This window comes from Aptenodytes patagonicus, chromosome 14 (genome assembly GCF_965638725.1).
Source record: "Aptenodytes patagonicus chromosome 14, bAptPat1.pri.cur, whole genome shotgun sequence".
Taxonomy (NCBI): Eukaryota; Metazoa; Chordata; class Aves; order Sphenisciformes; family Spheniscidae; genus Aptenodytes; species Aptenodytes patagonicus.
Window position 1 is genome coordinate 9,331,081 of NC_134962.1, and position 22,780 is coordinate 9,353,860.

The 22,780-nt window shown below is 38.2% G+C and overlaps 1 protein-coding gene across 2 annotated transcripts in view; it reads right to left on the reverse strand.

The window, feature by feature from the left end:
• PTPN1 (protein tyrosine phosphatase non-receptor type 1) overlaps positions 1-22,454 on the reverse strand; it is a 46,800-nt gene extending 24,346 nt beyond the window's left edge. Inside the window, exon 1 of one of the 2 annotated variants that reach the window (XM_076351967.1) lies at positions 22,310-22,454. In XM_076351967.1, the coding sequence (XP_076208082.1) occupies positions 22,310-22,372 (63 nt within the window). In that variant the 5' untranslated portion in view covers positions 22,373-22,454. The remainder of the gene's footprint in view (positions 1-22,309) is intronic. The other variant, XM_076351968.1, reaches the window with a different exon arrangement.
• Positions 22,455-22,780: the final 326 nt, after the last annotated feature.

A 22,780-nucleotide genomic window follows, 5' to 3' on the forward strand; every position in this document is an offset into this window, starting at 1 on the left:
CCACATAATCCATTATCACCATTTAATCTTAAGATAAATGAGCTCATCTGATTAAAAAAAAAAAAAGATAATAAAATGTAAGGCTCCCTTGCTTTTGAGCGCCCCTTTTTCAGCAAGGTTTACAACATGATACAGTGAGTTTCAAGCTACCTATATAGTGAGCAACTTCTTGCTCACTGTTTCATCGTTTGTATTGGTATACTGTTCACTTTCATGGTCATTAGTCACTTAATATTTTAAAGTTTTACCGCTTTTTTAAGAAGTTGGGTTTGTTTTGGGTTTGGGTTTTTCTTTTTTTTAAATCATCAAGCAGCTACATATCTCCCCCCCTCAATTCCCTCAAAATTATGCAAATATTTTCGAACACTTGCTAGACTTTCAAGTATTTAAATTCATTTACATGGGTCTCAGAAAGCAGCTCAGGTTAATATACCAATTTGATCATTGGTGTACTAACACCAATTAATATACATTGAACATTGAAGTTCAGTATTAGAAGTTCTATGTATAAACCCAGAAAGCCTGACTCATTTATAAAGCTCAGTGTTCTGCACAGGAGAAAAAAAAAAAATCCAGTCTTTTTAAAAGGTTTGAGATAATCTTTTGTTTAAGCAATTTCAAGGATTGTGCTAGAACAAGGGCAGAAGACTTCAGATGAAAGCTAATTAGCCTGGTTTGCACAGTTAATACCACTAGCAACAGCTGGCACTCATGTATGAATTTCCGACTTTTTTAAAAATTTAATATCTGGCTTATAGAAATAATTTTTTATAAAAATCCACAATAAAACTGAGATTAAAAACTTCCTAATAGCCGTCTAACAGCAGCCAATTTACACTATATCTCTCAGTAACCAGAGTCCTATTTACTAAAAGATACTAGAAGGCAATGCCATGTTGACACGGTTTAATCTGTAACGGTTTTATCCAAAAACCCTTTGGCTGAAAGATAAAGTATGTTTTATGTAACAGGCATTTGATCAAGCTGTGAAAACCCACTTCATCTTTAGTTACAATCAGCAAAATAAAATCTAGATTTTGCTCTGAATTTAACCACGTAATTTGATGGATGAAAATCCTTACAGAGCACATGCATACTCTACACATAAAAAGGATAAACCTACTTCTGATTAAGTTTTTTAAGATGACTGGGCAACTAGAAGTACCTGAAAAAATAATCATCAATCCATGATCATTTATTTAGAACCTGGGCTACACTGTTTGGAAGAGTGATAAAAGCAGCTTGCAAGTAGTTACAGAAGAATAGTGACAGAAAGGATTTAAGGAGAGCTTTATATGAATCATGGTAAGTATAAGTAATAGGTGTATGAAAAACACCACCAGTTGAGTTAAACCTGTTCAATAATAAAGGCACTCAGAAAATGTTTTGATTTGGTTAAATCTGGAGGAGTCAAGCAATTCTGATTGTCTTAGTATTTTGTCAATGAGGACAAGTTTTACAATAATCAAGTGAAAGAATGTTTCATTTTCCATATAAAGTTTTTGCACTTCAAAGCAATAGAGCGCTAACATGTCCCTGCATTATTAATCTATGTAGTCTCTCAGCAGATGTTCTCTAAAACAAAATTTTGAAGTAATCTTTAGACATTACCAACATATTTAAATAATCATAACCGGTTCTCATTGTAAAACAACAATTCCACTCTAATTCCTAAATTTCATAAAGTTTTACATGCTGCAGAATTAAAACTAAGAAAAAAAATCTGAAAAGTAATTTTCCATTAAAAACAGTAGGAGCAGAAACAGAAGAGAAAAAAAAGAAAAAGTCTTATTCATCCCTAAATCTTAACAGAAGAGAATCAAAGAGACAGCAGGAATAAACTGACATATTATCCTTTAAGTTTTTCACTGTGTTTCAGGAGCTATCATCAGGTGGTGGTTCTTCACCTATCATGACATATGGACAGCCTGTTCCTGGAGCCCTGAAAACAGGTTATTCTACCAGGCAGTGGCTAATTTATTTTCAGAAGAACAAGAAAAGGTACTGAAATAAAGGCAGGAAAACAGTGAGAATTCTTGTTCTACATAAGCACAAACCAGTTGTAAATTTCATCACCATTACAGGAATTACCCAGAGTCATTCTTATTCAGATTTAAATCTCACTTTTAAAAAACCCACAACTTTCAAGAATAAGAAAAAAGGCTTTATTATTTTCAGTAATTTCAAGTGATGTCTAAAAAAAAAAAAATCACTCATGCTTTGTTAATATCAGAAGTTTCACTTTGGGCAGAAATCAATATGCAGAAAGTGAATCAGTCGAGCCCGACTTCCTGTAAATTGATTTCAGCACACTGAAACAAGCACATTTAAAATCTGGAAGCAGAAGAATGTTCCTGTAAACGAACACAGGCACACAGTTCCATCTCATAACTTACCACCCTCTCCCTTCACACAGAAGGCATGCGTGATTTGATCTGTACAGGTACAGGGCATCAGAGCACGTGCTCTGGTGCAGAGACAAAACCTTGCTAGTAATTATACTCCTAATTCCTGTCAGCTGTACGACAACAGTAGTAAGCAATGAAAATCATTACCAGACCCTGTCTGAAGTTGTCTTCTCCTCCCTCCTCCAGGTGTCCACTCTGACAAACTGTCTCCTTAATTTTGATAAATACAACAAAAAGTCACCTATGGGTTTATGGGTTGTAGGTTTATTTGTTTGTTGCAGTGGGTTGAGTGGTTTTAAATCATGTATTTCCTAATAAAACTACAATTGCTAGCTTCTTGTCATGTATTTAAGACTCACGTTTAAAAAAGAAAAAAAAAAGGTAAGAGATCCTTTAACTGAATTATTGTTTCAGAATTCAAACTTGGCCTGGCATCTGAATGGCAAGAATGAAATATTTTGGATCCAACTGACATCCTGCAATCAGACCCACTTCCATCACTACCACCACCTGAGTGCCCTCATCAGGTAACAGATTCAAGGTCTTATCAGTTAAAAGCTGAACAGATCTTTAGGGATTCTTTTTCCTTATCTCCCATTTTTGACCCCACGGGCATGTTGCCCACTAAAAAGAATGTAAATTTTCAGAATATCTGGCATTTTTATTGCTACTGTTAATAAGGAATTTGAGAGGCTCCTAAGGTACTAGGTATTGTACCAATATAGAAGGACAATATAATCTTCTCCCTAAAGAGAGACTCCAGGCAGTTGTTTAGTATTGGATCTACTGTCACTATTCAAGGCCCTCTAAATCAGTTGGGGAGACTATTAACATGCTCATCTAACAAACTGTAACAGAACTACTACAATTACCAAAGGACCCAGAGCATCCAAACACAGAACAAGTTCTGTGGTTTTGATGAGTAATACCACACTTTCCAAGTCTGAAAGCAAGCACCCTGCATATCTGAGGAGCTGAAGTTTGAGTCTTTCTACTACGCCTCGATTAATTTTTTTAAAAAGAGACTTCATTTTAGATTAAAACATATACTTCACATTCACTGAACTACAAATGAAACTTGTCTGCGGCATTTGTGTCCTTTCACCTTTTCCTGGAAAGTATGTTGACTAAAAGCCAAACAAACAGCACAGCACTTTAGCTGCTTAATAGACAAACACCACAGCCATTTTGCTCAGGACAAATATTTTAAAGAAACAAAATAAGATTACAAATGTTAGGTTTTTTTCTTTTAAAGAAATGCCAACACTTGTGCATTTGACTTATCAGCAGTTTAAACATACACCATTGCAGAACTACCATAGCATTATTTTTAATTCTTTTGTAGATGACATGAGTTAAACACATCTAGATTACTAACTGGTATCTTAAGAATATTGGTCACATTAACAGAGGACTAGTCAAGTCCAGTATTCCCTATCTGCAGTGATATATGCTCATCAATAACATACAGAATTTCTTAAAATAACAGAACCGTCAAAAAGAAAAGGGCAGGCTACAATTCCCAAGTGATCTTAATTTTGTCAAAATCATTTTCAAATTAAGATATCATATGTGAGACAGAGATCTAATTGTCTAGCACACACTACAACTAGGAATTACCAGAGAAAAACAAAGGCAGCATTAGAACAACATTTTAGCAAGCCACTGCTCTAAGTTTAAAAGATGCAGTTCCACCACACGGTACATTTCCACAACGTGGCCCATACAAGAAGATCACACAGTCACTTTCCTGATGTGTTTATGAAATTATTCATGAAAGCGTAACACAAATCAGAGCTTCCAAACAAAGGGTGATTCCCCAGACATTCCAACTGGTATCATACATGTATCATATTCCCTCCCCCAGGGAAAGGCAATTTTGCCATGAAGCCAGAGCACAGAAGTTGACAGCACAGAGTATGAGCCCACTACTAAACCAGAGGCCTGCCCTGGGAAAGGATCTTAAGGAAAATGACAAGGTGTTTAAAGAGCAGTCCCAAAACACCAACCACAAATAAGCTGAGAACACAACCTCACCAACTAATTAGCTTTCCCTTTTCTTCCTAATTGAAACTAATTAGGTAGCATCCATGAAGTATGAGGGATTTTAGTTAGCAGTAAGGCTATGAAGTGGCCCTAAGGGACAGGTAAAGTATCTACAAAATACACGAGACCTTAGCGACACTTGTGATGAGGGTAAAATTGCCACCTACTACAAAGTCATCATCTCTCCTAAATCCATCATTTTGCCTATCCAGTAGGGATTAAAAAAAAAAAAAAAAAATCTCACCTATTTGCCAAGCTTTGGGGTATTTTATAGTTCTAATCCTCAAGGCAATCCTAACCAAGTCAGAGAAAGAAAAGTTGTTTTCTTAAACAGTCTCCTAGTGGTAAAAAGAAGAAATACAGACCTTCTATTTTTCAGAGAGTTTGATTTTACACCCATACATTTAGCACCAGAACAATTCCCTGGAAGGCATGTGATTCCCTGAGTAAGATCACAAGGATTTTTAACCCTGGATTCAGCAAATAGGAACATGCTTTTTACAGTTTTCAGTTTGTTCTGCAGCACTACTTTCTGTTGTAGACGGATTATGAGGTTCAAATAGAAAAAAAACATGTATCTCTCTCTCATGGTGCGGTATCTACATTAAAGTGGTGGTCATCCAGTTACTAGTAATGAAGACCAAAGACCATTTACAAATACTACTTGAAAACAGGAAACAGATGACCTTAGAAGTTCTGGTGCGTGCTCAACATGAATATTAAAAACCAGGTGGAATGAGATGGCTACATAGAGACAATTTGATCAAAAGCAAAAGATTCACCGATGTCAGAGAGGTCTTACAGCACTAGATGTGCCTGAAAACGGAAAATCTGAGTTTTTCAAGAGCTCCAGAGTTGTTCTCATATTTAATTATCAAGCTCTACAAATTCAACAACTTGCCTTGGCACCTTACAATACCTCCTAGAAACCACAGTCAATGCAATGAGTAATAGGGAAAGCAGGAGACTTCGTACACTCTGAGATCTACCACCAATTCATTTTTGTCATGCTGTTAACACGGCATTAGAATTTGCATGCAAAGGGAAAAGCTGTGTGTAAGAATACACACACACACACACATAATCCTCTGCAAGTTCATTAGAGACTTAAAGCTACAAAAATATCCTTCTAGGTCTTACGAAGGAAAATATCATACGTTTTTTCACATCACTGCTATTGTCCTTTGGATGTCCTAATGTCAGGTTTGTTGTTGTTCCTGGCATTACATTCCAAAATAAACATTTACGTCAATTTGGACTGCTAAAACATTAAAGGGTTTCAATGACAGAGAGACAGGCCTTTGTGCTAGACTAGTGATTTTGATCTACCCTATCTCTTCCAAATAGCCAGTTGTGTCCTCCCTCAAGAGCAGTGCAAATGCACCAGTTAGGGAAGTCACCCATTGAAGACAGTCAGAAGACACCTCTTGGTTGCTATTATGGATGCTGCTTGTGTTCTCCAAGCAGATTAGTTTTCATCCACAACGCTCAAACTCGTTAGGTTTCTAACTTAGGAGTCAATGTTTCTCACTACCATTTTAGGAATCCAACCACTTCGCTGTAATGCTCTTGAGTTGACAGCTGTGTTGGAACAACTATATATTTCTCCTTTCAGAAGGGAGGCTATTTCTCTTTTTAGGCTCTTGTAGGAATGCTTTTGTCTTCTCTGGTCCCTAGAGGCAAGGGAAGAAAGTTTTAGACTAGCTCCCCTTCCCCATCATTAGTGCTATAGAAAAAAAGAATTGCCATTGGAAGCGGACATCATTCAGAGCCATGGGAGCCAGGCCTAGAAATCATGCATTTCCTTTACGTGCCTGGTGAGAAAGTCTTTCTAAATACAAAAGCACTTCTAGATTAATTGTCAATGGCCTATTTTCCATGATGACACAAAACCAGCAACAAAAGGATTATTACTTAGGAATCAGAACTTCTGGAGTTTGCCTAGTTTTTATCTTCTTGATATGAGATGGTCTGAAAGTCTCTTACCATCATGAAAAACAGAAGTGAAAACAGGATTTTATAAAACAGGATTAATTTGCAAGCATCATTTTCTACACCCAGCACTGATTAAGACTAAACTCAGATCTTATCTACTGTAATTCAGAGGATAGGGTAAGCAAGCTATTGGTGTTAACAGAAGGAAATAGGAATTAAAATAGCTTTTCTAAGACTTAATTCTTATCTCAAATTAAACTAGTTATACATGCCTTTGGAAAGTACAGTCAGTTAAAGCAGTTTTAGACACCAGCTTGCCATATGTTATGTTAAAATTAGACTTTTTTTTTTTTTAAAAAAGCAACAAATTTATGCATGAAGTATGTCTATTCAGTACGCACAGATTTTGAGGAATGCTTTTGCTCATCCAGTAATCTTTGCAGAAAGTACCAAATAAAGCTTATTAGAAAAAAGAAACTAGTTCAGAATGCAATTTTGAAGTTAATCTTGACAATACCTCATAGAACTGTAAAAGCTTTACACAAAGTAACCTCCACCAGCATTGTTTTCCCAATTTTTATTAGTGCAGTTACTTCATAGTCTGCAGAAGTACAGTTAACTGCAATGACTTTTAGATTTCAGGATAAAAATTACTATAAATTCTACAGGATCTGTACAATGATCATCTCAAGGATCAACAGAAAAGCATTTTGAATGCAAACAACAGTATGCAAGAAATTGTTGTATAATGGAGAAAGGCAACTTGGAGGGCAAGAAAAGGGGGAATATGTATGATAGACAGACTATATGTAAACAACTTACAGAAAACAACAATTACTTCATTCCAGGGCTCATGCCTCTCAGCTTCCTCTGAGGAAGCTTTCAGTTTGAATTCATACAAGTCATAGACGTGATTTCAGAGTAACACAGCCCAGATGCCACCTGAAGTGTTCTGTTGTGTCTGTATATTCACAGTTTGTTCCATTTAAAAAGTAATGGACCGGTTGCACTGAAAATGTTTATTATATCTAGTTTGTCAGTGTGATAAATACACATTAATATAATTTTTAAAAATAATAACATGGGTACCATTGAGAACTAGAGACATAAGCTGGCTAAAAATAGATATTTGAATTCCTAGCTTAGTCAGCTTGGCAGAAACAGCTGTGTTCACTGTAACCCCTAATTAGTTTGCATATTATAAGAGTTCCAAAGGTTATTTCCCTCTCAGAAAGCTACTAAATTAGCCTTCACAGCACAATACTGTTACCATATCAAATGAACAGCAACAGATTATTCAGACTTTAGAGACTTACCACTATTTTTTCTGTAATGTTTCATTTATAAAGGCATATATTCTTATTTGATAAGGTAAAGGCAATCTCCTCTCTATCTGGAGCATTCAGAAGAGCCTGTCTTGAAAGGAAAAGAAAAGGTCCAGTTCATAGCTGCTTGCTTATGAACATGTACTCCTTGTTTAAAGAGCTCTGAACTCTAGTTTCAGTAATCAATGCACAAAAGCGTTCACGTAGTTCCTCTATTCAGCAGCAAAAGCATGAAACAGATAGGCTTGAACACACTTCTCAACACAACACACCGGAACTGCCATGAAGGTTTTTTGTGAGCTCTCTGTGTTTTAGAAATAGTGACCTGGAGGTCGGTATTTTGGAGTCATTTTTGTTCAGATGATGGAAGAAATGCATTAGAAATCAAAGGTATTTTTTTAGCCAAACTGTACATTTAATACTATATCTTGGCCACACAGCCCAAGTTTCTGCTACATAATCTTCTGAATACATTACATTACATAGGTGAGACTTTCAAAATGCTGACTGTCCCACCAACAGTCAAAATATCATTGAATTTACATGGCAGAAGTAGTGGCAAGCCAATGTTGAACATGCTTGAATGAACTAATGGTCAGATTTCAAAATTAAAACATAGGCAGCTCTACATGTATCAGATTCTTACTCTGCAGAAACAGGTATATCAGTGATGAAGAATGAAAGATGAGGAGCAACAAGCATTATCACAGTGCGTTTAAAATTGGCATTCACAAAATAAGTCATATTTAAGCCATCACGTTTTTGTTTTATATGTATTATGTCAGTCATTTTATTAGTATTTTCATAAACAGGAAAGGTAAGAGAATAATTTCTTAAAATATATTTCTATTGGTGAAAGCATATTTTTAAATCTACTTTTTCTAGAGACGACTATGAAAAACTACCGTAACATAAAAATCTCTGTTAAACCTTTAAAAGAACAAGCAAAGCAATACCAGTAAATGTTTAATATGAAAAAGAAAGGACTCAGTTCTAATGCAAGTAAACTCTGTTCATTACTTTGAAACACTGAGCAACTGCAGTCAGAGTTTAAAGCAATTTTTTTTTTCTTTCATGGCTAAGGGGTGTCACTCTGCATAAATTATTTCATTCACATTGGGTACTCCAATAATCTAAAAGCTAAATAAAACTTTCTAATATATTTGCAAATGTTAAGGGAATAAAGTCGCATCATGACTATGATGTGGCACATATTCAGACCATGTCAGTATTATTTTTGTATTTAGAATACTATGGGACTGGCAACAGCCATATTTCCAACTTTCTACTAATTCCATCAAAACTCTCAAAGTTATGAGCTCGTATGTAGAGGAAGTACTAAAACACACAAGAAAGGAAGCGGCAGGAATTGTTAAATAGGAAGTTGTGAACTCTGCATTACCTATTAAAAAAAAAGAAAAAAGATATCTACATCTTATTTAGTGGTAAACTTCATTTCCTTGAAGATGTTTGTACCATACGTTGTTTTACTGGCTTTCCTGAGATGCAATTTTTAAGTTAAAAGTGTGAGGGGAATTACTAGATTTATTTAGAATCAAGAAACCTTGTTCATTCAAAATGATGAACCATATGTTACAACAGGTACCAGCTCCATAACGTAAGTGGGTTTCCCTCCTGCACTCTGTTTCTTCCCTACAAATTAGGGTATAGTACAAAACCCCAGCAAGTTCTAGTCTATGGCATAAGAATGCTTCACTCTGTTGGCCATTAGTAAGAACATAGGCAATGGAACTAAAGATTCATTCTGCCTAAGCATACTCACTACACTATTACCAAAAGCTTTTTTCTGTTTCTAACATACTGAGATTCAAGTTTAAAAAGAACGTACAATTAACAGGATTGCACAAACCATGTTCATGCCTCTGCGTGCAGAGAAAGGCCAAACTCGAGCTTTGCTCCTACAACAGAACCAGCAAATAGTCATGCTTTTTTTAGTAGTTATGTTTTTCAGCACACTGCCCAAATCTGTATTTGGGAACTTTAAGTAGCTGTAACTGCTTAAATACCGTTCCCAGAAAGAAATTACAAGTATCCTTTCTTAAACTTTTGGGCTGAAATTTGAAGAAATACACTGGATTATAAATTCACATGAACAGCTTGTTTCAGTTGGGATCTGTTTAACATGGCTGTCATAATCACAGATGCCCACTTCACTGTACTTATAATATTCAAATTTGGAAAGGAAAATTTTAGTGATGATTAAAGGCATACTGAATTCATTGAATGGTGCAACCTACAGGTTGCCAAGCTACTGCAATGCACACAAAAACCTGCTGAGAACAAACAGTACTGCTGAAAACAGATGTTAGATAAAGCAGAATTAGGATACTCCTGTTTTCTCACGTGACTAATACGTGTTTAGGAAACCAATCTAAGCTAAGCTAGTTTAATATTAAAGCTTACAGTTTTCTAAACCTGAGACGACCAGCTCACAATCTATGGACCAAATACAGTCTTGGGGATAAGTCAAACACTGATGCCATTTCCCCTATTCCCACAAATACAAGCCTACACATTTGTTTACCTGACTATATGACTGTCAGGTCATGTAAGGGCTGAACAGGCCACGTGACAAATGCACAAGCATGTTGGTTGATGACGGGGACAGAACAAACTGTCCAGCCTTCACATGGCTCCAGGACAGAATGGTTGAGCACCTCTGTTCTACACCAAGGTTTAAGAGAAGAAGTTGCACTTAAAGCTGAATGTTTACACAACTACTTTCAGAGTAGTAAACTGTTCTAAGAAAAAAAGAGAAAAATCAATACTTTTTTGGAAAGAGAAACTTAACCCTTAAATGCTGACAGCAGAGATGCAACATTTACTGAGCTGACATTCAGAGAAGTTAAGCTACTTAGATCTGAGGTAGGTTTCTGAGCACTTTGCTTTACTAGCAGCCCTTCACACACACAAATAATAATGCATATTAAGTCTTTAGTCACAGTGGATATCGATACTGCATTTTACTTATCATAAGCATAGTTTCTAGTGTGTGTTAGCATTTAGTTCGCACACAGAAAAGGTGAATAAATGTATGTCTTCGGAAAAGACAATGCGTAAGAAAATCTACCTATGGCCAACAAGCCGGAGAACTTCCTGTGGAAAGATACAACCCCTCCCTTAACCCAAAAGCAGCCATACCTTACATGCTAAAATTTATTCTATATTTTATTATTTCTCCAAGTTGCAAAGCAATACTTTAAGACACTGGCAGAACCAATCCTGTGTTACTAGAGATTGTTTTAACTATCATTGCAGTGAGAGAGAGCTTTCACCTCCAGCTGTGCAGGTCATCTTCTCCCCATCTGAAAGCAACTCAAGGTTTAAAAAACAAATGTCAGTGTTGAACAGGCACATCACATAATCAAGATAAGCTTTCACGGACATCCTAATGCAGGACAGATTAGCACTCTGCACTCCAGTACATGAAAAAGACTGCAAAACTCGACAAGCTAGGCCTTCAAAGGACTATTTAATCCTCCCCATGCTAATGAAAGAGATTTGTGAGTGAGAGTAATTTGCATGGATCAGATGAGATAAAAAAAAGGTTTTGCCACCTCAGGCATCTACTAATACTGCTAGTTTAAAATAATTCACTCTGAGAACACCAATTGATTCAGCAAAGCCAAGCAACTATCATAACTTCTATCTCTATAATGACAGCATCCTCTCTGGAAATGCACGACTCCTATTACTTCCTATACTCCTCTTTTACAGCCCTGTTGTGCTGTAAAACACAGTGCTGTACCTAACGCACCACACCACACAGCTCCATTAGACTCCTGCTCATCATGTTCTACTTCCTGTCAGCCGGAGCCAGTTATCAGTCTTGGCTAAACATGCTTTATAATTTGGTGGCTATCTCAAACCCTCATTTGCAGTCTTAGCACATATCTGGAACACTTACAGGAAAAAAAAAAGAAAGTATAAAATGCAGTAACTTCCAAACATCTTTAAAAAACCCTTCACCCCTATCACATCCCTTTCCATTCCCCTGCCTCGCAAAAGACCATTACACTGAAGACTTCTGAGCACTGATCCACAAAAAAAGCTTATCGACCATTAGAATCACACGCAAGTGCCTCCCCTTACATGAACAGTGCTGAGGGCAAAGCATTTTTACTAGAAGATTGGATTATTTTTCTCTAAGTATTCCAAGATAGAATTTTGCATGTAGAGAGATAGTTTTATATGGAGAACACATTGTTAGCAAAGACTTTAGTACAAGAAAACCCTAAAGATGTAGACATTATTACATGAAAACAATAAATGTTTGAGTGCTTGCTCCTAACTAGGTAGCAGTATTAACTTATTTAGCTACTCTTAAAAAGATAATAAGCACGTAACAGTTTTACCACCCAAAATCCCCACTTCACGTGGTAGAGTACTTAGCAGACACAACAGCAAATAAGAAATTTCCTGCTGTCAGTCAGTCACAGAAAAATAGCCTGTACACTGGACTGTATAAAGCAATCAAGTAAAGCCTAGCATAACAGACTCGCTCCTAACGGAGGTTCTGAATGGTGAGCTTTACACAAATTATACACAAGAAATCAATGACAAATAAGGCATAAGTCAGTAGTTTCCATGAAGTCCTTCTGCTTTGCCTGCTTCTTGACAAGCTTTAAAAAGACTTGTAAGATTAGACCTCTCCACTAATGCTCTCATGTCGACTAATAAATCCAGTAACTTAGCAGCTGTAAAGATTTTACATATTTTCAACCTCCTGTTCCAGTCTTTCACCTCTACTGAAAACAAGATGAGTTTGATGGACACAGAACAAACAAGCTGCAAGAACCTGGGGGTACCCCCTGAAAACGGCCCTATTCCTGAGCCTGCCTCCAGAGAGGACAGCTGACCGCGTCAGGGTTTTGAACCTCAGGCTGCTTAGACCCTCCCTTTTCCCAAGCCGAAACTACCCATGCTCACCACCCACCTCTGTCTCTGCTTGCCTCTACCAACCAGAGCCAGGCTGCCACACGCTCTTTCATAGTTTAGCTGTCTGTTAATAGGTGTCAGTTATCAGAGTGATTGTTGTAGAAGAACTGAAAGCAATTGCTATCTAAAGGGAAATTATTAATGAGCCATCTATGTAATACTGCTCACTGGCAAATCAAACAACCAACCCCCCAACTCAATATTGTGTTTTTCAGTACACTACCAATTCAACCACAGCTAATGTTGTAATATGCAAGGATAAAAAGGATGGGTTTGTTGGTGGTTCACAATACACATTGTCCTTCACATAGTTACTATACTAGTTTTGAAACAGCACAAGGGCAGATTTGCTGTGGTCATGAAACACTTCAGGCCAATTCTGAGAAGATACCAATACTGGGAATGAAAACATTGTACAAGCTGAAACAAGATTCTTGTTCATGTCATCCTACAGACACTGCTGGGCACTGCACAGTTCCAGGTAGCAACTGCGATTTAATGTGAAAATTCTCCATTGTCAGAAGTTTAAGAAACAAGTGACAATGTTGCTTTCCAATTTAATTAAACTGTAAAGGGAATAAACAAAAACATTTTCTAGAGTTGGGTAGCTGTCCACTCCCCCATCCTTTGCTGATTAAAACTCTCCCCATTTTTCTTCCATTTCTGGAAATATTTGGAAAATTTCTAAAATGTGTGTATATGCATTTTGGCTGTTTCGTAAGCTATGTAGTATTTTTCCAGTTCTTGCTCCAATGACCCACCCTCTCCTTCTTTCCAAAAGAATTTCCTCTTACTAAAACCTCTTGCTCGTGTCAGAGTTCTGTTCTTCCAGTAGCCCCCATCTTTAGTCATTTACGCCTGCGCAACACAGAGCAAAGACAATTCTACACAAGGATGGCAGAGTTTTAGTCCTACTTCAAGCAGCTGCAATGACTGTTCAGAAGATCTTCTGAACTAGTATGGGTTATTTTTCCTGTCAGAAAAAGGAAGCATACTCCTCCTTAGTCGAAAATGCATTTTTAAAATAGATTTCACATTTTACTTCCTGTGATCACATTAAAAGGTCACACTGTTTATGCTACTGTAACCTGTTACTGTGGGATTAGAAATGATCTAAACAAGCAATTCTCATTCAAATGTGCACGAGGGAAGAAGGGTTATGAGAACATTCCTCTTTATGTGTAGACCACTTGTTCTTGTTCCAAATAAATATAAAGAATCTGAGAAACAGACTGTCTTTTGTAAAACAGCTCACAGCATCAAGTACTTGATGAATCAAGCACTTCACAGAAGAAGCATAAAATTCTGGGAACTTGAGATACAAGAAAAAGCACCTGAAAGATCACAAATAGAACAGCTACTTTAAGTTCAGAATACTGCTATTTAGAAGCATTTTTAACAAGAAATTATTTTAGTCCAAAAAGTATAGCAAGCTTTCTCCCCAGAGGGGACAGTTTCCTCTCTGCCTGCAGCGAACCTGCATAGCTCCACGCTCGCCACTGGTACAGCATGGAAGTTCTTCTATCACTGCATATACTGGCAGAATGCAAAACTTACTTTGTTGTTGCATTATTTCCTATTTCTACTTATGTAGAAACTGTTTTAACCTTCTTCTAATAACAGGAAAAAGACTGCACCACACGATTCAAATCTGATTCAACAATCTCTTAACAGTTGGTGAGGCGAGTAAATCTTCCTCGTCATTGATCTCTTCACCCTCAGTGCTGAAGGTGACTTTTTACCCCTCAAACCATGCGTTCCCAAAGCATCCACAACAACCAAGAGCTGAGACAACTATGGAATGACTTAAAGGCCTGGATCCTAACACAGAAGGAAACAAGATGTCCTATATACAAAGTAGAAATTCAGTTTCAGTCCCTGACAATGGAAACAGGCCTCGGAAACAGGCCTTTAATGTATCAGTATGCTACTTAAGTAAATCCAGTATGAGATTAACGCTGGATTCAGCAGAAAGGTTTTTTTATCTCTCTACTTTCTTTCACAAAAGATATGCCCAACTAGGAAGCAGGACTGTCCAAATATTTTTTTCATTCCAGACGTTAACAAATCAGCCACTAAATAAGGTACGTGTTCAGTATCAGTGACACCAAAAAAATTCTGCTTAAAAGTATAGTACGATTTATCATGCCAACAAGGACAGGTGGGAGACAGCAAGAAAGTATACATTAAAAACAAAAGCCACCAGAAAAAAAATATAACATACACACACAATTTGGGAGGAATCACATCTGACTTAGTGGTGATGATAAATATTTTGAGTTGAAAAATATAGAGACTCTAGCTATAATGGTTAAAACCACAGATCTCTCAAGTAAGCTGGATGTATTTATGTTGCTTCCACAAGCAGTTGCCCTTTACCAACTCGTTACTCCACTACTTATGAATGCAAAAACGTAACTTATGGAAACAACGTGTTTATCAATCCATATTCTAGGATAAAGTATTGTGCAAGGTGAAAGCATATGGAAACAGAACCTACAAAACTAGAAATAAGAGAAAAATGAATTAAAAACCTTTCCAAAAGTTTCATATTATGCTAGCTCATTTTCCTTCCCAACAAGGACATCAAATTTTTATTGCTGTCCTATGAACCTTTTTTCTTAAATGTAGAAAGCACAAATGCAATTTGAAAGTAGATCAGCTATCACTATTAGCAGAATCATATGAATTTCCAAGAATCACTTTTATCACTTTTTCTTAGTATAATATGACAAGCAAGCTGTTGAATCTTAGCTGTGTTTTGCGTGGGTGAGAGAAAAAGCACATCTAAATTCACAGGGTTTGGTAGAAAATGAATTGGCATTTGTACTACATGATCTACAAAGTGAACACACAAAAGCATTTTGATGCTGTATCATAGTGCCTCTCCCAGCCAAACCAGCAAGGGCATGTCTACTGGCACCTCAAAGATAAACAAAAAAATGTTTCTTGTGCAAATCAACATGAAACAAGTTGACCAATGACTAAAAAAAAACCTCAATGGTAAGTGCTGTAAACATCAAAGCTTACATATCAGATCAAGTTTATATTATTAATTCTGAACATTGCAGAGAATCTGTTTCCACATTTTCATAAACTTGCTTCTTTTAGGAAAAAATGCACACATTGTTCACTGGGGCTGCTTTCCTCTGACAGTGATGCTGCACACGCTTTTACAGAGGTGCAGATACAAATGTTCTAGTCTAATAGTTCTAGTCTAGTATTTTAAAAATAACAAAGTTTTAAATTTATGTAATTCTGTAAAATGTCTGAACACTGACAGCACTTCAGATCAGCACTAAAGATGATACAAAACCTTAGGCAATCCTCTAATGTTTTTCTTGTATCTCAGTTTATACTAACCTTTTTCCAAATCAGTATTACAGAAATAAGCAGAATTAAGTAAACTATAATATGAAATCCTGCACTCAGGAACATTCTAACTAACCACTCCAGCTAAGAGGTTGGGGGTTTTTTGTTTGTTTGTTTTGTTAATTTGTTAGGTTTATGGCACAATATTCAATTTTCAAGTATTTATCAATTTGTTGTTAACAAGCCTCCTACTCAACTCACATTTTGAAAAAATTTCACTCTATGCAGAGAACTTATCCCTTCCACTGCTGGACAACAGGCCTCCATTTTAAAAGAGGAGAACAAAATTGCAAGAAAGACTACGGTCACAGGAGAAAATCCTCCTATGATGTTGAATTGCCTGAAGCATTACAGGAGCTGAGCTTTTTGTCACACAGTGCTAACCTAATTTGCAGGTACTTAAAAAAATACCAAACACACAAAACCCAAAACCCTACTAGAAAACTACTTAATATATTATCAGTAACAGAATACTGATACTCCATGCATGTTTTTAGTTCCTTCCCTTCTGTTTTACAAAAGGCATGAAAGTAATCTTGTGTTGTTTTTTTTAAAAAAAAAAGCTCTCTAACACTTTACTGAATATAAATCTCATTTTGCATATGGGGAGACTAAAGAAAAAACTAGTTTATTTGACTATGGGAAAACAAATTCAGTGGCATTATCTGGTGGCTGAAACAACCCACCTAATTCTCACATTCACTGGAGTACAAATGATATCATGACTTCAAGCTTTTACCCCTTTTTATAGATTTTTTCTTTTTTTTTTTCTTTGTAAACTCTTTCCTCATCCATTTTCAAAGTGGAGATCTTTTAATTAAAAGAATCATACATGAATTCTGAATTTTAAGGAATCAGTATCCTCAGATATTTAATGAGGCTAAATTCACAATCCAAATAGATTATGATGGCATGCTAGCGACACTGATCTAAAACCTGTGAATTCTTATGTTTATAAGAAAGTAGCAGTGATATTTCAGTGTAAACCACAGCTTAGAAAGTTTCAGCTAAAGAGAACCCTTGGAGAAAGTCCATTTGCAAAGCAAGTATTACAAGAAAAGATTTGATTTTAATGTTTAGTCAGCTATAGGATGAAGTTAATTCAAACCTACCCAGAATACTTAGAAAGTTATTTTAGTTTCAAAAATACTTGGTCTACCACTACCACATTTTATTCTCTACTTACAAGGGCTATTTCTATTTGAATTTAACATCATTTGGCATATGGCCAACAATGCATTCTCCTTAACTGTCAGTTTCCTTCTATATAAGTACCCTTACAGCAGACAGAGAAAGAAAGAGGAGTAAGTAACATTGGAAGAACACACTAGAACCATAAAAACCTTCCGAAGGTGCTCAGAAGCAGATGTAGCAACTGTCTGCACATTGTACGATTTCTAGATTTTTAGCAAATGATCTCCCCTTAACAGTAAGCCAGAACAAGCTCCATTTTTCAATGTTCTACTTACAGCAATGCTATCGCAGAAGATTTGGATACAAGTACTTAGATTTTAAACCCTGAAAAACAAGCCAAACTAAGCGGCTCAGTAGCTCCATATAACAGGACTTGCACAATCTCACATTTGCCACCACCAGACACAATTGGTCCTGATCTGAAAAAGTTAGTAGTATAACTAACCAACGTAGCAGAGTGCCCTGAAACATCCTCAGTAGCACAAAACATACTATCACTTGCAATTGAAAGTAAACACCGGTTTTCACGGAGAGGATATTGACTTTGCAAGCCACAGAGACTTAGGTACTTCATCATTGTTAGCCTCTCCCACACTTGTATCAAGATTCAGTGGCTGTATAGCACTGGAAAACATGGAATATCTTTAGCTGTATTGAAGGAAAAAAGAGAGTCCCTGCAACTATCAGTTCTAAACTACCTTTCCATAACTGGAGCCAATTAAGCTAAGCCTCGAATGAATCAACATAGCATGAATTAAGAAGCGGCAAGGCATGCATGCACAGACCTGCATTTTCAAGTAGCAAGAACTGGCAGAATAAAGCACAAAGATGCATTTATAATAAGTCATGCTCATGCCACAATTTATCTGCTGCAAAGAAGTTTAAAGTTTTTTAGCACCACAGCAGAAGAGTAACCCAAATGCTTATAGACTGCAGCAGCACAAAGTCTGAACTCTCACTGCAGCTTATAAACCGAAAACACTAGTAGAACTTCCTGTTCATTTACTTTAAATATACAACACAACCACACTATTGTAAGTCTACAGGGTCAACCATTTCACAGTTTACTTTCAACATTAAAATCTATCTACATATTCTACAAATATTTTTCCAGAGACAGCGAATACCTAAAGAACTTCCTATGCCTTTTCTCTCTTGACAGATACCGAAAGGTCCATGATAGCTTTCTATCTTCCTCCCATAATCTGAGTAAAGCTTATTGACTTCCATAATTTGTAGTATTTTAGTTTAGCTTAGAGAGGTTTGGGAAAAAAAAGTAACATTCACATTAACATTAGTTTAAAACACCCTTAAAAATTAGTAAAGAAACTGAGAACTCAGTCTCTTTGTGTCTCTTACAGGCCTCAAACCAAACTGTAACTACACTTCAGCTTTCCAGAGCACACACAGCAGTACAGTTAGTTCTGTTTTCAGTATACTCACTTCCAAACATACTGGAAAATCTAGAATCTGAAAAAATAGACTATACCCACTTCTTTCTTATTTTATATTCTACTGACTACAAAAATTAGAAAAGAGTGCACATTTTAGTTTAATTTTGGTACCTTCACATGGAAAACTCTGTATGAGCTGTCCCCTTAGATGTTTCTGTAAAACCAAGTGTCAGCTCTGCCTCCATCCATATTGTATGGGATCCCCAGCTGAATGGTGGATCAGTAAATAATTCAGAGGTATCTTTACTGTTACTGATAAGCACGTCAAAGTTAATATCATTAGGCAACATACTAAAGTCAACATATCTAGTTTATATAAACACAAGAAGCAACTCTACCTGTATTTGAGGGTTGTGTTTTTAAGATAGTATCTCATTCTATCACCATGTGTAAGAAGTTAGAAACTAAAATACCTCCTAAAATTCTGGAAGACTTCTGCATATAAAATTACTATGAAAATTTGATATTGCACTCACTGTGAGCAAATGAAAATTCAATGTTCCTTTGATATTCTGGACAAATATCTGTATCTTTCTCTCCCCTGCTCTAACAGCAAGCCGAAACTGTGCTTTTCTTAGCTTTGGGCTATTGCTTTTTTGTTGTGACATCTCCAGAGCGAATGCTTTTCATTCCTATTGATACTTTAATGATATTTATGCAGGGTGTGTATCATTCACTTACCCTTAAGCATTTGTTTTCTGTTGCATACCTTTATCACAGTATCACATTGCAAAGCTCACATTTAATCTGCTGTCCATTTTCCTTTAACTTATTGTTATGGAAGAGGACTTCAATTTTAATGGGCATTCCTTATGCTTAGACCAGGTCTCATTTTATTAGTTATCTTCTAAGTATGTATCTCTACAATACAAGCAACAGCCAGAACCAGACCAGTCCTTTTTATCTATTGGGTCTCTGAACAACCTTTACAGGATCTCATGGCTCATAGTTCTTGTAGCAAGTAAATCTAGATGAAAGTAAGGGACAGTACTGGGTATTTTAAAAAAATACAAAACCAACAAAAAACAACAAAACTTCATCAGTGTTCACCGTTTTGACCAGCTACAGCAGAGAATGGTTCCACTACACATGCAGTGCCCAAGACATGATTGTCACAAAATCACCTACACAAGGTTTTCATTTTGCAATGTTTTTGTCTCCATCCTGTGATTATTTACGCCTAAAATATAATCTAAATTTTATTCTTTCACAACTGCAGTATTATCATAGCTGAACATAGCTTCCCCTTGTCCAGAAAAAAGAAACTTGGACAATTTTAACCCTTCAAAGTCACGTGGCACCCAGACAAGTCTCCTCGTAGCCATCCTTCCAATTAGCTTCACCTCCCTGTAGTATTCATAATTTCTCCCCAGGATGCCGTGCAGTTCTGTATCTCTAGATAATAGATTTAACCAAGAAACAAGAGGAAGTGACTGTTAATAAACTGCATTATGCTTCACTCGGAATACTGGTGAACATTTTTGGACTTTAGCAGTTATAATCATAACACCTAGGTACTAGAATCCTGTGGTACAGTTAACTTGGGGGAAGACTTTTTTCTGCACCAATAACATACATTATTCTACTTACTCAATTCTTTAGGCAAAGACTGGTATTTGTAGAAAAACTGCATTGTTAAGGTCACAGCCCAGACATCAAAAGCACTGATTATAGTGAAGTACATTGTTCTTCCAGATGTACATAATCTGCCAAGATGTCATTTTCAACAGCTGATATTTAGAAGCAGGATGCAGTTGAGAAACTGAGTTACATTACATAGATGCACATACTCACTAATCAATCTTAAGGGGGGGAAAAAAAAAACACAAGCAAAAAAACCCTCCTCTTGTGCTTGTCAATAATTGGATGCAAATCAAAGAATCACTTCAGTCTTTTTTTTTTTTTTTTTTTTTTTTTTTGAGTTGAATTTTAGTCCTCAATCAAACCTCGTGCTGTGCCACAGTCTGAGCAGGCTACTGAGTCACATCATTCAAAGAAAGTAGCACAAAAGTATCACTGAATGCTGATCCCACATTGAAAATATGCCACGGTCCTCCACTCTCCTTATACATTTCACTTCTGTAATTAAATTGTACCCATAGAAATATACCATCTCCATTACAGAGCTATATTACTCAAAATCATTTCCTGAGCACTAAGCCTGCAACATACCAAATCGTCAACAACAGTTTAGCAAAAACATAACGTCATATATGCACATGACTTTCAACTGATACAGTTAGCAAGCACTGAAACTCTGCAGGAAATGAAATACTCTAACAAAAAATAGACCTCCTGAAAAGCATGCTCAAAATTTCATGCTTATTCTCGAACTGCCAAACAACTGGAAATGTTCATCCTGCAAGCTACTACTATTAAAACTTGTAAAACTTGCCTGCTGTGATTCTGAAACTGGAGTTCATTTATTTCACTTTTATAAAACTCCAATCTTTCTTTTAAATGTCTATTTCCAGAGAAATTCATAGTGAAAGGGAAGCAAAGCCCAACTTCTATGTTGCAAATATGAACTTAAAACTCATTAGTTTATGCAATATACAAGCTTAAACATTCAAATGGCTTTTACAGTAATGCTGCCTGATCTGACTGAACACATCCACCCAACCACTCATGTACTGCATCTTCTCTAAAACTTCATTTTGGATAAATGCTCAAAGAACTTTTTAAAGAAAAAAGTCCTGATTTCTGTTGCTTGTATGTGTGAAGCTGGATCCAGCTGGCAAATATTCTTACAAGCATTCACATTTGCCACACAGGTTTTTTAAAATGTCACAAAAATTCTAAACTTGGTAAACGAAATAATAAAAAATAGTACCAGATAACTGCTTAAGCTGTTATTACTAACAAGCTGTTTCCAGGCTCTGTTCTATTATTAAAGTGACTGAAAAACTAGGTGCATGCAATGTTGCCCATCACTGTTTTTCTGTTAAAAAAAGAAAAAGACAAATACGATACTTGGATTTACTCCCTGAAGGTTAGGAAAGGGGCAGTTTTAAAAGGTTACTGAGAAGGTACGTCCATGCTTAGCTCCAGGTGGACCCGGGAGCGAGAGCAAGAGCGCGGCTGAGGGATTTCGCTGAGGAAACTCCTTCCAGGCTCGCTCGGCGGGGCGGGGGTGCTGCCCCGCTCCTGCCCCGGGCAGACCCGCAGAGGCACGGCAGCGCAGCAGGCCGCCCCCGCCCCGCCGCGGAGCGGGGTCCCCCGGCACTCCCCGCCCACGCGAGCCCTGGGGAGAAGGAGGTGAGGGGCTCGGCTCCGCGAAGGGAGAGGCGCTCCCTCAGGGGGGGCAGAGCGGGGCCGCCCTCTGCCCCTTCAGCGCCGGGCGAAAGGGGAAGGAGGGCACAGCGGAGCGGCGGGCCAGCCCGCAGCTTGTTGCGGGAGGGAAGCGGGGAAGGGGGAAGGGAAAGCTCCGACCCCGAGAGAGGGGAGGCGGAGGGCAGCGCTCTCCCCGCAGGGCCCTCGGCAGCTAGGGCACACACACGCGGCGGGGGTGGGGGGGGCAGAACCAGGCGGCAGCAGAGAGAGGGTGAGGGAAGGAGCGCTCCCCCCCTCAGCGCCGGGGCTGGGGGCAGAGCCGGGCCGGGCGGCTGCCCCTCACCTGGTAGATGGCGGCCCAGCTGGCGGCCTGGTCGAGCCGGTGGAACTCCTTCTCGATCTCCATGGTGGGGACGCCGCGCCAGGCCTGGCCCCCCAGCGCCGCTCCCGCCCGCCGCTCCGGCAGCTCCGGCTCCAGCTGCTCCCGAGGCCGCGGCTGCCTGCTCTGCATGTCACCCCTCCCTTCTCCCGCCGGAACTACGCAGCCCGCCCCGGCGACGCGACGTCCGGGGCGGCCTGCAGCCGCGGGGGCCTGCGGGGCGGCGGGAGAGGGGGCGCGCGGGTAGCGCGCGGCGCCAACGGTCTGCAACGGTTGCTGCGGGCGCGAGCGCCCTGTGGAGGGGCTGTGGGGGCCGCCGCCCGCCCGTGTCAGGCGGGAGAGGCAGCGTCTTCCTCCCCCCGCGAGCGCGGGGTGCTGTCGTCCCCTCGGCCCCCTGAGGCGACAGTCCGGCAGAGAGCTGCTATCGGCGGCAAA